We start from the raw sequence: 22,129 nt of genomic DNA on the forward strand, positions 1-22,129 counted from the left end.
GCCCCTTCAGTTTAGCACATGGTTCGCATCTTGTGTTAGTCACGGACCGTAGCAGTTCGCCGTTCTAGCCGAACCAAATGGTATGGAATGTATTATATCATTACCAATGCGATACCAATATTCGGTAGAGATAGCATATCAATATTCGGTACACCAAAAAAATTTAACATACGTCAAAAAAATTTTATATTGTATTCTATTGGTACAGTGCGAGTGTGGCACCGGTTTGAAATTCAGTATCAACACAGTGAACTTTGTTTTAGCACTCTAGCACTTCGGGTAAAAAAAAAAAATGGGCCACTTTTCTGTGCATGAATACACATGGCATATGTAGCACTTAAGCTTGATTTTTTGCTTGTATCTCTTTGGGTTACTTAACCATCAGGTTAGTGAATAATGTATTCCGGGGACTAAAAATGAGGTCGGTAAATGGTACACACTAAAAACATAAGCATATTTACAAAGACAAGCTACACAGGTCTTTTTGTTTTGTGTTCAGCAGGCAAAGGGAGAAAAATTTGTGTCAAATAACTTAAATGCAGAGGTTCTGGGTCACCTCGTCTTCCTTGTAGGTCACCTTCACCTTTCCCTTGTGTTTTAGGTCATATTTCTTTTGCAACCCATTTGTTCTCGGTCAAGGGGCAGTATCCAACATGGTTTTAAGGCCAAATTTTAAGTAGTTAGCCATGCATTAAGTTCTGCTACACCACACTTACAACAAGAGGCAATGGATGCTCGAGTCCAAGTACTAAAGCATGACAAATCCTTATAAAATTAAATCCAATGATTACATGCCAAGAATATTCTTAAGTTTTTCATGCATGCTACTGGTATTGCTTACCCTTCCATACGTATTCTCTTGCCACTTCTCTCTTCATCAGTAGCTGCCTGGTTGTCCTTGGCTTCCACCGTACATCTCCTGTAAGGTTTAAATGCTCTTCGAGTTGCTTTCAGCTTCCCATGTTCAATTTCACTCACCAAACTATCTTCACTGTCAATGTTAAGTTTATTAGTTGATTCGCATGCCTTCCCGCTGAGATCAGCTGGCAACGCAGTAACTTCCTTGTCCTTACATAAATTTGGCATTTCATCACCGTTAGTCTGCAGTGGTGAAAATCTTTGTGGCATCAGTTCTCTAGTAGAGTGTGCTTGGAAGGCAGGTCCATCCTGACAAAATAGAGGAGCAATTATAGTTAAAAGATTGATTCTAGATGAACAAGTATAACACTAATTCGACTGATGACAACCTCTCCAAGGTCCTCCTTCCATGACCCATTGGTGACTCTGCTACTATGAAGTCGATGATTGCTAGCCTCACCAAACAGATGATTTTCTAAATGGACTCGTTCAGCTTCATCATTGACTTCTTTGTGCTTCTTTATCATGGTTTCAGTTTCTACCTCGCTGCTGGAAAGTGTGTTGGAACCATAAGAAGAGCGATTCGAATTCTTATTATGTTGTGCTTTGTCAGAGTCTAGAAATCCAGTATCTGATACTGGTTCAAACTTGTCAGCTGCAGAAAATTTTAGCTTGGCATACGGAGACCTTTCACCTCTTCCACTTTCATCTAAATCTGATTCTGAAGATGGTAACAATTTAGAAGCCTTCTGTGTGGTTCTCAGAGCCCCAGAGTGTCCTGGATCCATGATTTTCTGGTGATCTTCCTGCGAAAGATTTTGAGGTCTGCCATCTTTCTTTTCTTTATTGTCTTCTGGAGCTTGAGCTATGTACACTGTGGGAACTGGTACTGTGGATGACGGTGCAAATGCGTAACTTGGTTGAAAGGGAGGAAACATTGGCAACAATCCACTGGTTGCCCACCATGCAGATGCCGCTGCAACTGTGGCAGCAGCAAGGGCTGCCATACTTGGGGATGGGTTTGATTGTTTTTCAGACATGCCTCCATTAAGGTTTTCTGCAGTTAAGTCAACAGGGGCATTGGCATTAACTGCTTGCCAGAACGAAGCAGCAAGGCTTGCTCCTGCATGAGTTGATGGATTTTGCAACAAGGCAGACAATATGAGACTTGAAGAAGCAGATGACAGGAATGATCTGTAAGCATCTTGATTGCTGCCAAATTGGGTAAAGGGTGGTGGGAACACTGGAACTGGTTGATGAGCAGAAGACACTGTACGGTTGCTGCAGCTTTCATGTCCTGCTGAAGTAATAGGATTCTTGAATGGATTAACATCGGCATGAGCTTCAACTTGATTAGTCACTGGCATGATAAATTCATTAGAACATGCAGTCTGCTTGCACTTTGCACTGTTCCTGTCTATGAATTGCCCTGGAATATGCTTTGAGTAGCAGTGAGCACCTTGCTGATTATCTTCCAATGATGGGCCAAATTTTTCAGTCTGCTTTCTTGCATCTCTCCTCTCTTTATGGGCAAATTTTGGTTGTGAATGCAAGCAAGTTCTGCCGAGTCTACCTACATCCATGTCTGTGGGATCTGCTACTTTTTTCTTCTCCTCATGATTATCTTTAACAGTCTTTGAGGTTTCACTCTGTGCAGTCTTATCTTTGACTTCTTTCACATAATGCTGAAAGGTACAAATGTTTGAAGAGCCCTTGTTCGCCAAAGACATGGAAGCAGATGGAACATCTTGGAGAAGGTTAAAGACTTCTGAGCAGCTGCCACCTCCAGATGTCCGTTTTGTTCTTTGTTGCATTTCTACCGCAACAGGCTTCTGATCAAAGGTTTACAGCATCAGGGGAAAAGTGGAAATAAAAAGATATTTGCGAATTTTAAAAAACTGATAGAGAGATGTACCTCTTGAGAAGCAGCAGAATTTGACACTTTTTCATCCTTTGCTTCCTCAAATGGAGAAGGAGAACCAACATCAACTTTCCGAGGATATGGGAATATTGGTTTTCTTTTAGGCCGTGGAGGTGGGATTTCTATGTCATGAGAGTGCCCTAGAGGAATGCCTTCTGTGAGGGCTTCTTTTTCCAACTGCAGTCAAATAGTGTTATTGTTAACAATGGGAACATGATTTTTATCTTCTGACCATTTAAGGAAGTTATCTCGAATGATTCAATTGTTAAAGACTAAACTTTTATCATTAGCATTTTCCTCTTAAAACATTTATCTATCTTCATATATCACTGCAACCTAGGAGTCCTTCAGACTTGTGAGGCTTTGGGTCTTGACATCTCTCCTCCACATTGCAACAATTTGCCTCAACTTAAATAAATATACCTCACCTGGTATGGTTCTTGCTTCGAGGAAGAGAAAGAAGAGAAATGCACCTCCCATAATTGGGATTTGGGAGTATATTCATCAAATTATATGAATAAAAAAAATTAATCAGATTTCTGGATCACAGCCACCTATACTGCATCTCATGTGCATGGAACATGCTATTCTCAATATAAGTTACTGCAACTCTCTCACATATGATGGTACACCGTAGCGGCAAAGATTGGCACTTAATTTCTTTGAGGTCAAAAATTTACCTTATGCAAATGTAACTAATTTGAAAATCTCAAAGATCACATGCTTCTCTAGATAATGAACCTATATATATATATATATATATATATATATATATATATATATATATATATATATATATATATATATATATATATAGACTCCTTTACACATAAATTAAACAGCTGTTTTAATTGCATTAGACAATCTTACGAAGGTTGTGAAACAACCTAAGCGAGAATAAAGGATGGACTCCCCCGCCCTTATGGCCTAGGCAATTGCTGCCTAGGGAGGAATAAATCTCTAGTCTTCAAGTATGCATTTATAAGCTTGCATATATGTACATGAGCATGTAAACATCTATATCTCATATATAAACCCTTTTGTAACATAGATTTGACCAAAGAAAACTTAAAGAATTGGTCAGTAGGAATGTAGGAAAACCACGAAAAAGTGGGGACAACAGCGGTGGGCAATTGGGGGAACATGGGCATTGCCGTTAAATCATGGGTCAAGTTGCTTACAAACACTCAAAGAGTGCTTCATTCTTAGTCATGTGGCTAGACTGCTGCACATTTGTGGCATATCACCGGGAGGATTGAAGAGGGTTGGCCTTGGTATGGGGCTGCCAAGATGCTACAGGTGTTGGGCAACAGAAAACATACACCGAGTGATAGATGGTACCAAAGTCAAGTTGGCTATGGTAAATGCTAGTAATGGTTTCTGATGCATGTGGTCCTGGAGCAGAATGGTGGTCATCAATGCAAGTGTGATGAAACATGGTTGGCAATTGACATGGGAGTATCAAAGTTGAGGCTGATACAAAGGCATTGGAGTGTGGTGTAGACAGAGCTTAATAGTTAGGCTGTTGTAGGTGTCAATGACTCAAGAGTGGGGGACCATGTTGCAAAGGTAATGTGCTAGGTGCTTATTGCTTAAATGATAACTTATCGTGGCACAAGTTGACCGGTACCCACGAAGATGAGTCTAGCAGCTTAAGTCAGAGAAAGGACTAAAGGGTGATTTGTTAATCTTAAGGCATGTTAGCTCACGGTTGGGTTACAAGATGGAACACATTGAGATACTAAGATGTGAGGAGACAAGCGGGCGTGTGTTGTCTCACATTGATTATGTGCTGGAAGATCTTGGATACCTATACAAGGCCAAAGAACCTAAACAATATCTTCTTAGCTTTTAGAGGTGAAATCTTGGATTGTTGCAAATGGTATTAAAGCAAACCAGACCGATGGTCCATGTGGACTAGGGGACACTACAACACGAGCCCTTTTAGGGTTAACTATGGACTGATTGTGGCATTGTATTGCTATCATCGATATGCATTCAAAGGACATTTAGTAAATTTAATTATCATGCTTCATTGATATTAGTATAATGGATAGCATTGATAAATTGTAGAAAATGTTCATTTTCGTACTCAAGAACTCATTCTGAGTTAATCAATCATGATTTTCTATTTCACTATAATCCAGGAGAGAATCTTCAAGACTAGGCAGCTAGATGTTTCTTTTCACAGATTGTTAAATACACTATATCTGCTTTATAAAATATATAGTCCAGATTGTCCATTAACCATCAATTACTCTAAACAAAATTACGTACATTTCAAATAAATATAATGCTTTGCATGGTATCACTGTGCATAAGCAGCAGCATGTCAGAGGATTAAAACTAAGGTTCCTAAAAAAGTAAATGAAGTTGTTAAAGGTAATTCTGGAAGAACAAATCACAAACCCTGTTCAACTTTATGATTTAACATTAATGATTTCTAGATTTGTAAGAAGAAGACCTGAACTCAAATGACTTTGAAACTAATAATAGATAAGATTTCCAGTTTATGAAAAAATCTTCACATAAATTAAAGTCTCAGAAAGGTACTTAAGAAATGAACACAACTTCAAAAAAAACAAAGAAAACAGAAAAATACATAATTAGGTAAAAATATTTCGAGCAAATATAGAAATCGAACACACCTTCTTTGTACTGTTGAAAATAAAGCAAACAAATGCAGCAGTTCTACTTTAGAATAAGCATATAATGAGAAAATCTATACGTTACCTTTGAGAAGAACTTTTGTGCATGACTCCTGATCTGTACAGCTGTTTTTGTACCAACATGCTCTGTACAGAGTGTACACCGGACAGTAAATATTATAATAGATATTACGGAACATGATTCCAGGTAAGGATAACCAAAGAAATAGATAAATCAACATGGTTTTTTTACAAAAAACCAAAAAAAAAAGATTATATCCACATTGTAGGTTCAACATTTAAAGATCAAGTCAATCAGCAAACCACATTATCTCTTGTCCAGTGCTCTAACAAATGCATTTTCAAAAAATGTAATTTAGGAAGGACAACAGCAGAACAGGCTTCAGTGATACGGAACACAACAACAAAACAGACTCTTTGTAACCCACACCCACACCCGCTTCAGGCTACTAAGGTTGTCCTACATTATGAAGGTGGTGACATTAGATGTGAAAATGATATCACCATTTAAATGAAATCCTTCTCGGAGGTGAATATAACTTCCTAAAAGGATAGTGCTTGGCTAGGTTTCCGATACTTCTGATGCTAAGCATCTAGTGGTCAATTGCCTAGTGCATGCAATCTTGATGGGTTTCTTAGACAATCGACCATTAGTCATTAATAAGGAAGCCTATTAGGCCCACAAATTGATGTTACGGAAGTTTGCTCGGGCATAAGGAGCAAAGCCAGCACAATATAGTGGTAGCAATCAGGCATTTGATATATTTTAACTTTCAAGAGAAGCAAAGAAATGGACCATCCAATCCCACTTGAACAACTACCTAACAAGGTGCATCTTGTTGATGATTTGAATCTCAAGGGGCATACCACCCATAGGCATGTATCACCATCATTCAATTCCAATATGAGTGGCCCCGATCTCTCTAAGAAATGGAAGATGACAACTACAAACAAGCTCAGCTTGAAGCTCTAGATTTCGATCATAAGCTCCATGATGACACCATTTCTAATCAGATTGCATTTAGGCAATTCTTACTATCTTGGTACGAGATGACTGGGTCACTTTGCTTGTAACTTATGAATAACAAGTTGAAAGGACATATACATATCTTGTTGAAAACTGACATGGGAGCAGAGAACCGACCATTTTGGATTGGTTCATTTTCAAGTCCCTCATATATCTAGTCTGTCTCTTTCTAAAGTTAGGATGTCAAAAGTATAATCAAGGAGCATTTATAGGTAGTTAATAGTTGGTGATGGCTTTTGGATTGGTTCATTTTCAAGTCCCTCATATATCTAGTCTGTCTCTTTCTAAAGTTAAGATGTCAAAAGTATAGTCAAGGAGCATTTATAGGTAGTTAATAGTTGGTGATGGCTAAGTTTTAAATACTTGTGTTAGTTTATGAATGTTGTCTTAAAGCCTCTAGGCTTCATTAACTATCACTCATGCATGGTGTCTCTTACAATTTATAAATGTTTTGTTTTGAGTAAATATAGATCTAAATTGATATGAATGATCATCTAATAGCTACTTAGCAGGCCTGAAATAGTGAAAGAAATAGTGTTTGGACAAGTGAAAAATGCAGCCACATAAGAGTATGCAGCATATAAACTGCATCGCATGTGGGATATGCAGTATCCATATGTGGTGGGCTGCATAGTTGGCAACAGACCGTACATGTAAGTCATGCAGCATGAGGGCCACTTTATGTCGATCCAAATTAAGCGGGCTTTAGTTCGTTTATACAGGTCAGGCAAGTTGAAATCAGTCTAGGCAGGGGATACCTGAAATTTGAGCATGGATTAAACTTCATAAGAATCGTGATTTAATAAGTTAACATGTCTAACCATGCTAGAATATGCACTCAAACAGGAACAAATGTGTATATTTATTTTTATTATTTATTTCTGAATTTTGATGACGAAGTTCTAATTCTTAATCCATTTTATAGATATATATTATTATTATTATTATTATATATTTAAAAATTTGAACCACATATGCATCCTGCATATTTCATATACACTATGTGGTGACCAAACTGCCCACATATTTAAAACACAGGAAAGCAATATCAACGGAGAATTGTTATGAGTTTTAAATCAATTATTTGAAAGTGGTTGGTTCCACTCCAAACTATCCTTCTATTTATCTTATTCTCTATCTTAATCTTTCCTTCCTCTTGCAGTTATGTGCCTCTTGTGATAGCATCAAGAATTGTGGAGGGACAAGAGTTAGGATATGAAGAATTCACCTCTAGTTAGAATATGATGATGTACAAATTACAATGAAGCACCTAGCACAATATTATAGCGAAATCTATGAGAAGCTCATCCACCTAAAGCGAGGGAGCATGACCATGATCAATTATATAGCAAAATCTAATGACTTGTTACCCCAATGTGATTTGATGTAGAGTGGTGATTGGAATAATATTAGCATGCCATGCGCCTAGAGTTAGAAGCAAAGGTAGTCTTCTTCAGTCCTATCTCATTGGATGAAACCTTCTAGAAGGCTGCACAACTTGAGAGAGCCTAGGCCCTTTGGTTTAAATGGCTAGCTCATCAAGCCTTATTAAAGGTTTGTCCAACTCCAATTTGCAATAACCTGGCCTAATTTTGAAGGATCTCTATCAGACACAAGTTGAAGAAAACACTAGAGTGAGTAAAGAGCAAGGATTTTTGTTTCGATCCATTCTAAAAAGATCACACTTGATTAAAGAGAAATCAGGTCTAAAGACACATCCAGGCCTGAAGTCTCACCAAACTAAGTTGTCCCAACACTTAGGACAGCCTGGCAATCTAGAACATCAATTTTATTTTTTATTTTTGGACTGATCTAGGATGTCCTAGGACCGTTCTAACCATCCCAACATTGTATTTAACCAACCCAGATTAGGATAGGCTTAGGTACTAGGACTTGAACCTATCACTGGGGCTCAACAAAAAAGTGGATGGATCAATTCAAGGGAGGAACAATAGGGCACTATGCTTGCTACTAACCTATCAAGCTTTAACTTATTGTAATGAACAAGAGCAACAATAATAGTCGAAGATTATGAGGAATCCTACTAATTGTGTTTAAGAATAGCATGATTATGAAGAATGTCCAAATGCCCATACTCCAAAAGAGCTAATGAGAGAAGATGGAGCAAAAAAGACAAGCTCGATTCTTTGAAAACTAGACCGAAGTTTAATGTATCTTATTACTACCTTGTTCAACTATTATGTCTTTTTGGAGCCTACTGTATAGGCTAAAAAAAGGTCCATGTCAAATAAATTGGCATAGCTAAAGAGTGCACAAGATGTATATAAAAGGTGCACTATATAATGAAATTTGGTATAAAGCAAAAGAAGTCCTATAGCTGACCAGACAACATCAAACAGTAACTAGGTCAAATGTCTTGATGACATGAAGAGTGCCTCAAAAAATGCATCCCATGTTGGGTTAAATAAATGACCATGAACAATCTAAAAGAAAGATAGTAGCTCAATCCTCAACAAAAGATAGTTGCAACAAATGTAGCAAATAACATGAAAAAGTAATAATGAGATTAACTGGCAAGAAACAATAAGGCATTGTAATATATGGTGACTAAATCAATCATAAAATTAAAGGAAGAAACCTTTTTAAGTCATGATTAAACAAAGCACTTAGCAATTATCATTTCAACAGAGAAGCAAATTGGAATGACAACAATACAATCGATGTACTCTAGGACCAAGATACAGCTAGTAAGCATCACTTAGAAAGTTAAGAAGTATCCTAAAGGAAGTGCATTAAAAGAAACTTTTGGAAAGTGATGATATTTCTTTAAAATTTAAACCAAAGTTTGCAGTCTCAGTACCAGATCCTGTATCAATGCCATGCTGATATAGTATCAACACGCCCAATATGGGGGGTCGGTTCAATGTACTGACACTTGATATGCCCCCCATATTGAGTCGCGATTTGGTATCAATATCAGACAGTATGCACCACTACAACGAACTTTGTTTTAAATATTGTAACTCTTTGATTCTTTAAAAGTTAAGGTATGCTTGGATGAGAGTAATTCTAGGATGGGCAACTACTTCGAAAACCCTAGGGATTTGCTCCTATTTTATGAGATTGTCTTGTTTGGCTTTTGGCATATTCATGGCTTAGAGATAAATAAAGCTCCCTATTTTTAATGTTACAGTCCTTCATCAAGACTCTTTTCATGTCTAGGAAAATTTGGTTGCATGAGCTTAAACTACATGACTAGGCCCCTCTCTTGCCTAAATTTGCAACTAATTAGAAATTTTACATCAACTTTTACAGATCCAATGTTAGGTTGATGATGGGTTGTATAATTCACTCAATGCTCCATAGATTCTTCTCAACTTAAAGTTATACCATATAGCCAAATGGAGATTTCATAGGAAAAGATTTGAATAATGATCACTTATTTTCCTATGCTCTCTAAGGAGAAACCTCCATCTAGAGGTAATCTGAGGATTAAGATATAACATACAGAAGATATCATATATAGAAGACTAAAGGATCTATGCCGAGATTTTATATCTAGTACTAGGTCCTAGTATGACATAGCATGGATGCCCCTGTACGGACACATGGTAGAGGTGTTAAGTCGGAACAACATCTATACCATGTGTCAATACCGAATTCTAAATTCATAAGTAAAATAATGATATTCGTTAGAAAGGCAGCTAGTAAGCAAGTCGAGTAAGACAACTATGACTAAGTCGAGCGAGTTTTCGCTAATACTAATCAAAGACAAAATAAAGTATGGTATAGTATACTTGGTATAGACTGGTATGGTCTAGTATGTAAAACCTTGGAATGCTACTCCAAGTGACTCCCTAAAACAAGAATATCAAGACAAAATTTGTAAAATAACTTAAGAAAAAAAATGAAATTTTAGTGTTTGCACTTGTTTCTTATAGTCAATCTTGTTGGTTAGTTAGGAGGTCTTAAAAAAGGAATAGATCTCTCAACCATAGCTCCAACTCGATTCTCTATGCATCTCTTCTCTTTTTTCTCCATATTTAACATGTTCAAGCCCCTTTTTCCAATTGAGCTTCCAATATCTCACATTCTCACTCATTCTGTATCCTACAGCATCAAGCTTTTGAATTTGTTAATATGTGTACGTGCTGATTCATGTTCACAATCACTTTTTTTATTTTTTGGTTGACTATTCACTTTATAGCAAACAAAATTTAAAGGAAAAGAGAATTCTATGGTTGATTATATTACCCTCTATACGCTGCCACGCCCTCCCGTAAAGTTTCAGAGCTTCCAAAAACCTGTTATGCTCCTCCTCTGTCCACCTCTCCCTTCGCTTTGTGATGGTATAAGGCTTCCTCCTCTACAATGCCATTCCAAATAAGCACAAAAGAAAGCAAAAACAATCTTAAATTCAACACAAAGCAATTCAACACCAAATCCTGTCACCAATGATCACCTTTAGAATCAAATCCTCCCCAGACGAGATCGCCTCCATTGCCGAATCTCATAAGCTAAAACAAAAATGTTCCTTTGACTCAAATCCACCTACAAAGAGCAGTACTCCTCCCTCCATATCTCCCACCAACCGCTCCATTTGGCGATAAAAATACCTCATAGCTCTATTAATTTGCACCGCAGTAACAATCAAACTACAACCAAGAAGGCTCAAAAAAAAAAAAAAAAAATCTTGGTAACAAAAACAAACTAAAAAGCACAGCTTGTGCCATCAGAATTCTCACCCAATCAAGCTGAACGCAGCGCCATGGTATTACAACAGCGTCACATAGAAGAAGCCAGAAACCAGAAAAGAAACGCTAGCCCGATGATAGAATCGAACAAAGAAAGAAAAGCTCGCTCTTTACCCGAGCGGACAGCTTTGAGACAATGGCGCGCGGGGAGACCCTTTTCATAAGTTGGAAGAAAGACGGGGATAGACAGGGAGCTATCGGCCTCGGCAAACCTAAAACCGAGAGTACGGCCTCTCTCTCACTCTGGCGAACGCGAGAAGAAATCTCAGCCACAAACGGATTTCTTTTCGATCGGGGAGGAAATTTAGAATTTGGGAGTGGGGAAGGAGGATAGAAGAAGGCTTTGGAATTTGCGGCTGGAAGACGGCCAAGAAGAAGGGAAAGGGGAGGAGGAGGCGCCATGTGGCGATCGGATGGTGGACGCCACTCGTGGCTCTCTCGACTCCCTTGCGCTTTTTCACCTCAGCCACAAAAGACGATGGATGGATGGATGGATGGATGGATGGGTTCTTCTTGAGGAGACTTTCGGGGTTTCTTGAGACTGGTCGAAGACGGGCAAGAAAAAGCGCCCAAGTGGCCCGCCATGTCTCCTCGCTACTGCCCCGGCCGTGGGAGTTGTGGCCGAGAAGTGCCCCGCGCACGCTGGCTGCCCGACCTGCCCGCCATGTCGCCTCGCTACTTGCCCGGCTGTGGACTTGTGGCTGAGGAGTGCCCAGCCGCCCCAAGTGGTGGAGCCACGACAAGTGCTCGGCTTGAGTGCCTTATCCTAGCCAGATGGACAAAGTTTGCAAAGAGGATTTGTGGTTCACATTGCTTGTGGAGGACCTGTTTGCACGTAGTAGGGAGCAATAAATACGGCCTCGATACGCGAAGGGAGTTACGCTAGACCAACCAACAATTTGGGGGAAAAAACAATTGGCATCCGGTACATAGCTACTGAAAAGTCTACTTGTTAAATGCTTAATGCTTTCCTGTTAGCAGTAGAATTTTCAAAGCTTTTAAAAATAAAATTTTTATAAAATACTATTTATTATTTGATAACTATATTTTTATAGTGCTATAAAGCTTTAGTGATTAGATAACCAAGTATGCCATTTAGTGGGGTGCGAAGGTTTTGATAAGACGTAGGAGCTACTGGATTATAGCCATCGTAATAAGCTTGATTACTTAATAGAATGATCTTATGAATTAGATGATGTCAATGATGTACCACAACATGAGACATAGACAAAGTGTATATACTCTATCACTTTGACAAAGGAATGTTGTCATTAGCCTTCTTTCAATAAAGAGTGTATGTATATGCATGTATATATACGTGTATGTTTTTTTTTTGCTGAAATAAATAATTCATATATTTCTAGTATGGATACATTTAATAAAGTCAGAAAATAAAAGATTACAGAGCGCTTTAGGCAGCTCGCCATCTCTAACCCACATGGTGCCATCGGAATGACTAGCCACATATGAAGCCACCCAGTTTGCAGCCCAATTTGCCTTTTTGAGTACATACTTGGCCTGAATGGCCACCCCATAGCTCGAATATGTATGCGTGTTTGTGTGTATGATTTCTTGTATATTCAGGATATTTCTCATTTACGAACGTTCGCAATCAGGAGAGTAGTCATGGTGGCTCTCTTCTTGCCCCTACCTGAGTATCCCATGCCCATGACCATGGCAAGAGCACTGGTTGGCTAACTTGACCCGAGCATGTGGATAATGGCGCTTCAGATTAATTGATTAACTATAAATTGTTGCCAAGAGGAAATATATGGTGCTTGAAAATAATGACTTTTCAATTATTAGTTTCATGTAAATTTCTATGTCCATTGCCAAATAATGTTGAGATGAGCATAAATTTGTCTGAGTTGTGTGTTGAGTTAGGTGGTTTTATTCCAATAGACTATTCAAACTTTTTAACAAAATTCTGGAAAGGTTTTTAACATTTAGCATACTCTTCTTACCCTTTTCCTAACTTTATCTTTGATCAGAATATAACGAAAATATGTATGGTTTTTTCTAGAATCTTTATTGATGTCTTCCCCATTCTAAGCATAAGGCATTATTTGCGTTGCTTTTTTTTCCCAACGTGCAAGCTGTTGCTGATAGAAAGATGCGCATGCTACACCATAGTTGTTTAGAATTAGACTCGAGGTGCTTTTTCTTTTTAATTGTTATGGCTTTTTCGAGAAAGTAAAGTGTACATTCCGCACAAAAGGAATGCAAATATTATTCCTATAGAGGGGAACACCGAAAAATGTCTCATAAAAATATGAATGTTATTGCATTGATGGCTAGAATTGAAGTCATGGGTTTCGCATGCATATTAATACCTGAAATCTTTCTAACTTTCATATTAGTCCCTCATTTCATTACAAGTATATTTTATCCTTGAAATTATAATTTATGCATGTAAATCCTTGTCTTATAGTTAACCACCATTCAAATGAATATAAATATTCTCTAGCATATGTTATGATATTAATGGTTCAAAATATCTAGACTATTTTTATGCTTAATTTATATAATTATCTATTGCCTATAAATTCCTAAAATAATTTTTCATTTGCATATTAATTCATCAATTTTTTTAATCTATAAATTAGTCTCTGTAACTATATATCCTAGAGTGTATTTTGCTTCAATTTAACTACATCTTATATAAATACTCTCATCAATTACTTTGACAAAAGCACTCTATCCATCCCCTAGAACTGCCATCGCTTTAGTCAGTTTTGCACATATTTGAGTTTTAGATCTCTTAAAACACACTTCAACTATTGTATTTTTGTCTACATGTCCATTTGCAGTGACTTAAAGAGTGATTGCTAGAGCTCTTTAGAGGAATGAAGAAGGAACAAGAGGAGATGGAAGGAAAAAGGGAGAGTAAAACCTCAACCCTATATTTAATGTGAAAAGAAAAAAACTAAATTTATAACTCACAGCTTAAAACAAGGTTACATGGGTAAGTTTATATCTTGGGTGGACATATGGAAGCAAAGGGACTAATATGCCAATAAACATAATTCAGAGATTACTAGGCGAGCTCAATAAAGGATTGTGCACATGATAAAAAAAAAATCACAGACTAGTGTTATGTGGGTTGGGCCTTTTCTTTTGGTCCAAGCCTATGGAACCTCTTAAGTCATTTTAAGCCCAACTTTAAAGCCTGGGTGCTGTTTTTTCTGGATATAAAAACAGAAACATGAAAATCAGAGCTCTTTGTGAGGGAAGACGGCTAGGATTTGGGGAGAGCTTGTGTGTCCTACTCCTATGTCCATTGATACTCATTGAAGCTTGTGTTTTCAAGGGTGTAGTTTCTTCCAACAAGTTGTTTGGAAGATTTTGTGTTGGAGTTGGCTTGTTCATGCTCATGAGGTAACCCTTGTCTTTCTCCTCTTTTTGAATTATGTTGGCTCAAGTGATATATGTTGATACTTGAGTAGAAATCACTGTAATTTGTTTATTATAGTGGAAGTTTGATCAGAGCATGACCCGTGGATGTAGGCTATATGCCGAACTACATTAAATCTTGTATCTTTTGTGTATGCCTTCTATGTGTTTGATGTTTTGCCACTTAGAATCAGTCCATACATTTTGCTTGCTTGGCATTGGTATTTGTGGTGACTAGCTTCTATGGACTTTGTATTCATAAACTTACACGTAGTTGGCCATATTTGGTTGAGTTGGTGATCTCACAAAGTGAAGGAGTGTTTTTTCTCTACAAGTAGTATCAGAGCTAAGTTGTGTGGCTTGTGGTTGACTTGTGTGGTTTGAGATGGAAGGTTCTTCTAGTACCATGATTAAGCTTACAAACACAAATTGGTTGATTTAGAAACCAAAAATGGAAGACATTCTTTATTGCAAAGATTTGTATGAGCCCGTGGAGGGTGAAACGGCTAGGCCTAAAAACTTGGATGATAAAGCTTGGCAAAAGTTGCATAGAAAGGCTATTGGGATAATTAGGCAATGGTTGAATGATAGTGTTTTTCATCATGTGTCTAATGAAACCGATGCTCATGAGTTGCGGAAGAAGCTAGAGGCTAGATATGAGCAAAAGACCGCCGGAAACAAAGCTTTTTTAATTAGAAAGCTTGTGAATATGAAGTTTAAAGAGGGTTGCCCCGTTGCCGGTCACTTGAATGAATTTCAAAGTATTGTGAATCAATTGAGTTCAATGAAAATGGTGCTTGAAGATGAGTTGTGTTGCCTAGTAGATACAACCCAAGAGGGGGGGTGAATTGGGTCTTTTAAAACTTTTATGCTACTTCTAAAACTTTTTGATTAACTATGCTAAGTTGTCTAGATGCACAGTGAAAGTTAAACTTAGCAAGGGTTTGATGTATAGACTTCGACTTGATTAAATATGCTTGCAACTAAAGGATGTGCGGATAAGAATTAAGCAAGCAATTTATCTAAGTAAGTAAGTGTGTTAGTTAGACAATAACTAGAGGCATTACAAACACACAGGACATATAGTGGTTCGGTGCACTCCAGCACCTACATCCACTCCCCAAGACCTCTTGGGAATTTCACTATAATCCTACCGATTACAGCCGGTTGTTTTACAAGCTCACAACCCAACTTGTTGTTTTACGAGCGCACAACGAACTCGGTCGGTTTTCCCAGGCTCACCGACTAGAACCTCCCCGATTGTTTTCCTGGGATCACAATCAAACCCTTACATGTTGGTTTTACCCTCGGCTCACCAACAAACCTAACATCGTTGGTTTTTCCTTTGGCTCACCAACAAACCTTAACACCGTTGGTTTTTCTTTGGCTCACCAACAAACCTTAACCCCTTGATTCAATCCCTTGATTGAATCAAGTTACAAGATATTAAAACAAAGTATAAAACAAAACAAAGCTTCTTAAACAAGCAAATATGACAATATAAACAAATAGAGTAAAGAGAAGCCCTCAACCGAGTTTTGAAGATGGAGGAGCTCGGCTTCTTCTTTACTTGACCCTCTTCTGATTTGGCACGAGGTAGAGGATCACTGAGGCAGCACACGGATGGAGAGGAAGCTTTGGGATTCTCTTGGATGCTCTTCTTCTCTCTATTTCACTTTGAATGGCCCTTTTGTGCTTATGGGAGATTTCCCTTGTAATCTCTTTGGAATCTCTTTCCTAAATGATCTCTCCCACTTCCATGAGTTCTCCCCTAGCTCTCTTCTTGTTTTTATAGCTTTAGATGGCGTGGAAACAATAATATAGCCGTTAGAGACAAGAAAAAGAGCCGTTGGACACAGTCTGCATTTCCTGACAATGTTACCGTTGGGATCGGAGTCGACTCGCGCGATCAGGAGTCGGCTCGCCTGTTGCAGGAGTCGGCTCGTGTTTTACCGGAGACGACTCGGCCACTGTTCCAAATTTGAATTAATGTGCTTGCCTCGACTGGGAGTCGACTCGTCTTAACCTGGAGTCGACTCGCCAACTTCTGGAGCTGACTTGGCAATTTCGGAGTCGGCTCATCCACTGAAGTCCGTGGATCCAATTTTGAATTTTGTCCTCTCGAGTCGACTCGACTGTCCTGGGAGTCGACTCGAATCTCAGAGCCCGAACTCCCGATCCTCTGTCTTTTGGCTCGTCCAGTCTTGGAGTCGACTCGAACTTCCTTGGAGTCGACTCGGCTCTCAGTTTGCAAAACACAGCCTTCTGCCATCTTGGTGTAGCGCTGCCTTGGAGTCGACTCGAGCTGTCTGGGAGTCGACTCGAATCTCAGAGGCAGTAACTTGGTTTTCTGTCTGTTGATGGTTGCGGAGTCTCGGAGTCGACTCGTGTAATGCGGGAGTCGACTCGAATCTCAGAGTCCCAAAAATGCTCTCTGACTTTTTCTTTGTGTTCCGCTGAGAGTCGACTCTTGCTTTCTTTGGAGTCGACCTACCAACCATCGGAGTCGACTCGCGTTCCACTGGAGTCGACTCGAAGACTGTTCTTTTGAATTTTTCTTTTGATTTTACTCCTCCAATTTGAATCCTTTGAACTTTAAACTTGGGCCAATAAATTGTAGCTTTCTTCCAACTTGAGAGCTTTGGAGGCCTTCTTGTGTTCTTCCAACTTGCTATGTTCCTTGCAAAATAAATATCTTTCTCCTTGCAACATAAACATTAGTATCTATACTTCAAGGTTTTGTGATCATCAAAATCAATCTATGAATCAATCTTTGGGTCATCAATCTCCCCCTTTTTGATGATGACAAAACTTGGAGTATATGCAATATAAAAGATATTGATTTCTAGAAGTAATACATAGCTAAGTTGCATGAAGTGGAAAACATATATATTTAAAAACATACTTCATGATAATGCTTTAGATTTAATCAGCTTAACACAATCAACATATTTAAATTTTAAGCTGATTTATATTCACTTCAAAGTAATAAAGCATTCTGAGTATATAGCATATACTTAGATATTTCTCCCCCTTTTTGACAACATCAAAAAGATAGTGAAACATTAAGTACAAAGATCAGAGCAGAACACATCGAGTGTGAATTCAAGAGATTTTCTAATTTGATACCACAGATAGTTTTCTAATCAAGTGTAGGTGGAATCTTCCTTAGGTTAATTCAAGAAGTACCACAAATGATATTCAAGGAAAAATATGAGTGGAAATCTAACCTCTCTTCACTAAGTATGAAAGCTTGTTCATTTAAGACCTTTTGCCCAATCTATTAAGTATTTTATCAACCATGAGAGCAAATTAATTAATTCTCTTAATGACTTCAAAGTTCTTTTATGATAATAGGAGCATTGGGGCACAAATATCAAAATATACATTCATGCAATTTTTGATACATCTTAGAGCTCTTTTAAAGACTTTCTTTTATTTCTTTAGAAAATAAGCACAATTTGATACATAAAATAATGAATTTGCACAAAATTGAAGTTCCAAAAAGCAAGCCAATTAGAGCTCATTAGTGAAGTTCAAAATAGATTTTCTAAAAGATACTCAAGAAAATTTTACACGTTATTCTCCCCCTTTTTCATTAAGTTAGAGGCTCTTTAAGCTCAACTTGCAATTTGGTTCATGATTTATGCATAAGATATACTAACCAAATAACAGGCCTTAAGGTGTATCATAAAGATTTTCAGATTAAATTTCAGATGATACATATTGGAGAGTATTAGGATCATTTTTCATTTTGTATTCTTCCTCTCTCCTTTAGTTATAGATGTATGCGATTAAGTTCCGTGAGACCTCTCCTTCTGAAATTTTCTTTCTCCCCCTCTATTGATCATTCCATTTAAGAGTTTAGAATTTGAAGATAATGTTCAATAAAATTGTCAATCTCAAAATATATTTTCTATAAGTTTCAGCTCATTTTCATAAGACTCAAGGTTTGAGATAAGACAGCCTTTATAGAACTCATCTCAAGGTAATTAAAGCATGTCTTGCAATATAAGGAGGTTCATCAAAATCAATCCATAAAATTCAAGGTATGCATCAAAAGGTAATTAATGTTTCTTTAGGATAAGATACTGAAAATCTAAAGCTCCCCCTCGAAAGATGCATTCTTCTTTAATCATTCTTTTCTTTGGTTGAATTTCAGAATTTAATAATAAACGTGAATAAAACTGAAATTCTATGTTATCGAGAATGTAGAGTGATCTAGAATTATTCAAAATTTATAGTATTCACTCTATATATATATATTCTGATGATAGTTTCTAAGAATGTAGGAGAGAAAAACATATAGATGATCATTGAGGTATGTGTATTTATAGAACTCAATTTTCTAATCACAGTTTTTCAGCAATGTATACATGAAGCTCAATAAAATTTTTAAATATTAAGATAAAGTCATATATTTTAAAAATATTTACTTGCAATCAAGATCATCGTAAGACACATCATTTGAATCAAAATTAGTATACTTTGAAAGTAAGAAATGATATGTTTCGGATGCGTATCGGAGCAATCAAAATAAATTTTGTTTTTCTTAAAGTAAGACTTTATTTTAAAAATTACATTTAGTTTAAGCTTTTATACAAAATCAGATTCTGAATTACATAGGATTTTCAATAAAAGCTTTCTAAGTCATAATATGAGATATGTATTTTTCACAATGTAGCTCATCTTAAATTGTTACGATTGAAAAATACATATTTCAATAATATTAAAGCACTTTCAGAATCTTTGTGTTTAATTTTGAGTTTCGATACACAATAAAGAATATTTTAACAAGTATTAGGACATTATGTATCAAAGTTAGGCAAGTAGAAAGATAGATCAAAATCAATTTATTTTTCCTAAATAGAGATATTCTTCTCTTCTCCTTTCTAAAATTTTATTTAGCTTTCAGATTTTAACAATGATTGTGAATGACAAATCTGAAATTTCTTTTCAATAAAACTAAACAAAGATGTTATGTAGTATTTCATTCAATCAAGTTGTCCAAGTATGGGGAAGTACAAAAAATATTGAGAACCCATAATTTAAAATATCATGCTATATGCAAAATATAGTGTGTGTTAAGTCATACATTAAAATATTAAGAACAAGCATGTCAAGGATCGCAATCAATTCTTTTCGAATTAACTCCCCCTATTTAAATATAATCTTCCACTAATTTCATCCTTAAGGTGTGTTTCCAAGTGATTAAAACTTGACTTGATTCTTCTTATATACTTTCATTTACTTTGTCATTCATTTTTACTTTCTTATGCTTTATACTCTATTTGCTCCCTATCCGGTGGAGTTGGGAAGGGGCACGAGGTACTACCACTAGCCTCCCTCTTGTGCCGTCCCTAATATGCCCTACATCGAATAGTTGGATCAAATAGTGCCGGGTACTACCACTAGCCTCCCCATTGGCACCATCCCTATGATGAGCAATATAGAAAGGTTAAAATGTTTACTTCAAAACCCTCTCTATTTAAGTGTAATTAATTACGAATATTATCTCTTCCAAAAGAATGCTCACACAAGTATCACAAATGTGCCGAATATATTATGCTTGTTTTTGCTTTTCCTTAAGATTGAAGTATTTGCCTTTGCTTAGATTTTACATCTCTCGAATAATATCCATTTTTCTTTTCTTTATCTCTCTCTCTTTTTGTTATTCTCAAGTAATTTACATGAAAGAGTAGAATAAAGAAATAATCTTATGTATCATCTAGATGTATATCATGCAAACAATATTTTCATTGTACTCAAGGATTCATAATTTCTCACAAGTTATTTTAAATCAAAATTTTAAGCATAAACTTGTGTATTTCATGGTTATGACATAGGCAAAGATATATTTTAGTTTGGGCAAACCATGAAACAATTTCTAAAAGTATAAGTCAATCAATATATATATATATATATAGACATGATATCAAAAATTTATAATTAAAGACTTTAATCATGCCATAATAAGATTTAAGTTATTGACTTTGCTCAATTAATTTATGAGAGAAGTATCTAGAATTACCAATTCATTCTGCATTCTTCAGTCAAATACCTACTAGATTTCTTATGTATGAACTTTTGGCTGAAGAAGGTCCTCTCTCTTGTTTGCATGTGAATGTTTATTGTATCTTACATGGAGATATCCTTCAAGTTGAGATCTCTCATTTTCTTGCTCAAAGATCCTGCATTATTAACAAACTCCTTTTCTTTCTTAAAAGAAAGTCATTAGTTTCTTCAAGATACAAAACATTCATCCAACATATATTTTTTTTAATTAGGTGACTCAATATAAGATATGACAATAGTTGCATGTTGAGTCACTTTATTCAAGAGATTGCCTAAATATAAGCAAGCACATATCACTTGAACTAAAGAGATAGTTTCATTAACCAAGATGGTTCAAGGACAAGCATGTGAGGCAATAGAAAGATTTATCAAGGTCAAATCAATTTTTTATTTTCAGAATCAATTTAGCTTAGATTCTATTTGCTTAAGATAATTATCAATAAGGCATGCTAGCTAAGTTTTGATCAAATTGCCTTAAACAATTGTTTCTATCAAAATTCAGATTATGATTCATTTGTTATCAATAAATTATGATTCATTAGAGTTAGATTGAAGTCTTGCATAAGGGCACATAATGATCACACAATCTGGTCTATTAGGTGTATGATGAAATAATTATTCTATCATGCTTTTGATGCTTGTTCCAAATCACATATTGCTTTATCATATTGGTAATGAGTGTTTTCAAATAAGGTGATTATTTTACATAGATTTTTTTAAATGAAATAACCACATAGACGTATATTCTACACATTCATTTGACAAAATATAAAGCTCATAAAGCAAGCAAATGATAATGGTGATCTTTACTTCTAATCATGCAAGAATTTCATCAAGATCTAATTCATCTTTTCTTGATTGAATCTTTTAGTAGTCACCAATTTTTCTTCATTAAGTGCATTTCTGAAAACTCAATTTGGTTCTAATTATTAACAAGTTTTCAGATTGTCATATGTAAAAGATTAAACATATTCATATATAATTTGATTTTAGTATCTTGATAATGAATCATTAGTCTCATAAAGAATAAAATGACTTGATATTTCTGCAACTAAAATCTTTTCATTGAATATTCTATATGCATTGCTTGATGAATGATATCCAAGGATAGACATATCTCTATCAGATTTGGCATTATTTTCATAATAACATGTACGACTGAAAAATATGAAAGATATGCAATGGTTCATTTTTCATTTTTCAGAAGATCAAAATTTTCATCAAAAATAGAAATCATATGTATGACAAGCAGTGATGATAGTCTTTTAAAAATTATTTAAGTAGATGACTATCATACATAATTGTCTTTTTCATTTCTTCAAGAATTCTATTAATCCTATTTTGCTTATGGTGTCCTTGGTGCTGAAATCATTGGATTTAATATTATTTTCTGTATAACCTTTATCAGGATTTTGGTTTTCAACACTGTGCCATGATACTCTTTATCTTCACAGTTTGGAAACCTTTATCA

General features: G+C 36.3%; 1 protein-coding gene across 6 annotated transcripts; it reads right to left on the reverse strand.

Annotated features, from left to right (window-relative positions):
* Positions 1-670: 670 nt before the first annotated feature.
* Positions 671-11,558, reverse strand: LOC103720372 (protein LATE ELONGATED HYPOCOTYL). 6 transcript variants are annotated; one of them, XM_008810039.4, is made up of 7 exons: positions 11,182-11,558; positions 10,899-11,061; positions 10,691-10,802; positions 5,513-5,574; positions 2,774-2,956; positions 1,248-2,690; positions 671-1,101 (listed from the first exon to the last, which is right to left on the reverse strand). In XM_008810039.4, exons 2-7 carry the CDS (start codon positions 10,935-10,937, stop codon positions 838-840), a joined length of 2,103 nt encoding a protein of 700 aa, XP_008808261.1. In that variant the 5' UTR covers positions 10,938-11,061; positions 11,182-11,558; the 3' UTR covers positions 671-837. The 6 variants fall into 6 exon arrangements, with proteins under 6 accessions (XP_008808261.1, XP_008808260.1, XP_008808259.1 ...); XM_008810038.4 differs by having other exon boundaries at positions 671-1,167; positions 1,248-2,687; positions 11,182-11,541; XM_008810037.4 differs by having other exon boundaries at positions 671-1,167; positions 11,182-11,538.
* Positions 11,559-22,129: the final 10,571 nt, after the last annotated feature.

The sequence above is a fragment of the Phoenix dactylifera genome, chromosome 2 (genome assembly GCF_009389715.1).
Source record: "Phoenix dactylifera cultivar Barhee BC4 chromosome 2, palm_55x_up_171113_PBpolish2nd_filt_p, whole genome shotgun sequence".
NCBI lineage: Eukaryota > Viridiplantae > Streptophyta > Magnoliopsida > Arecales > Arecaceae > Phoenix > Phoenix dactylifera.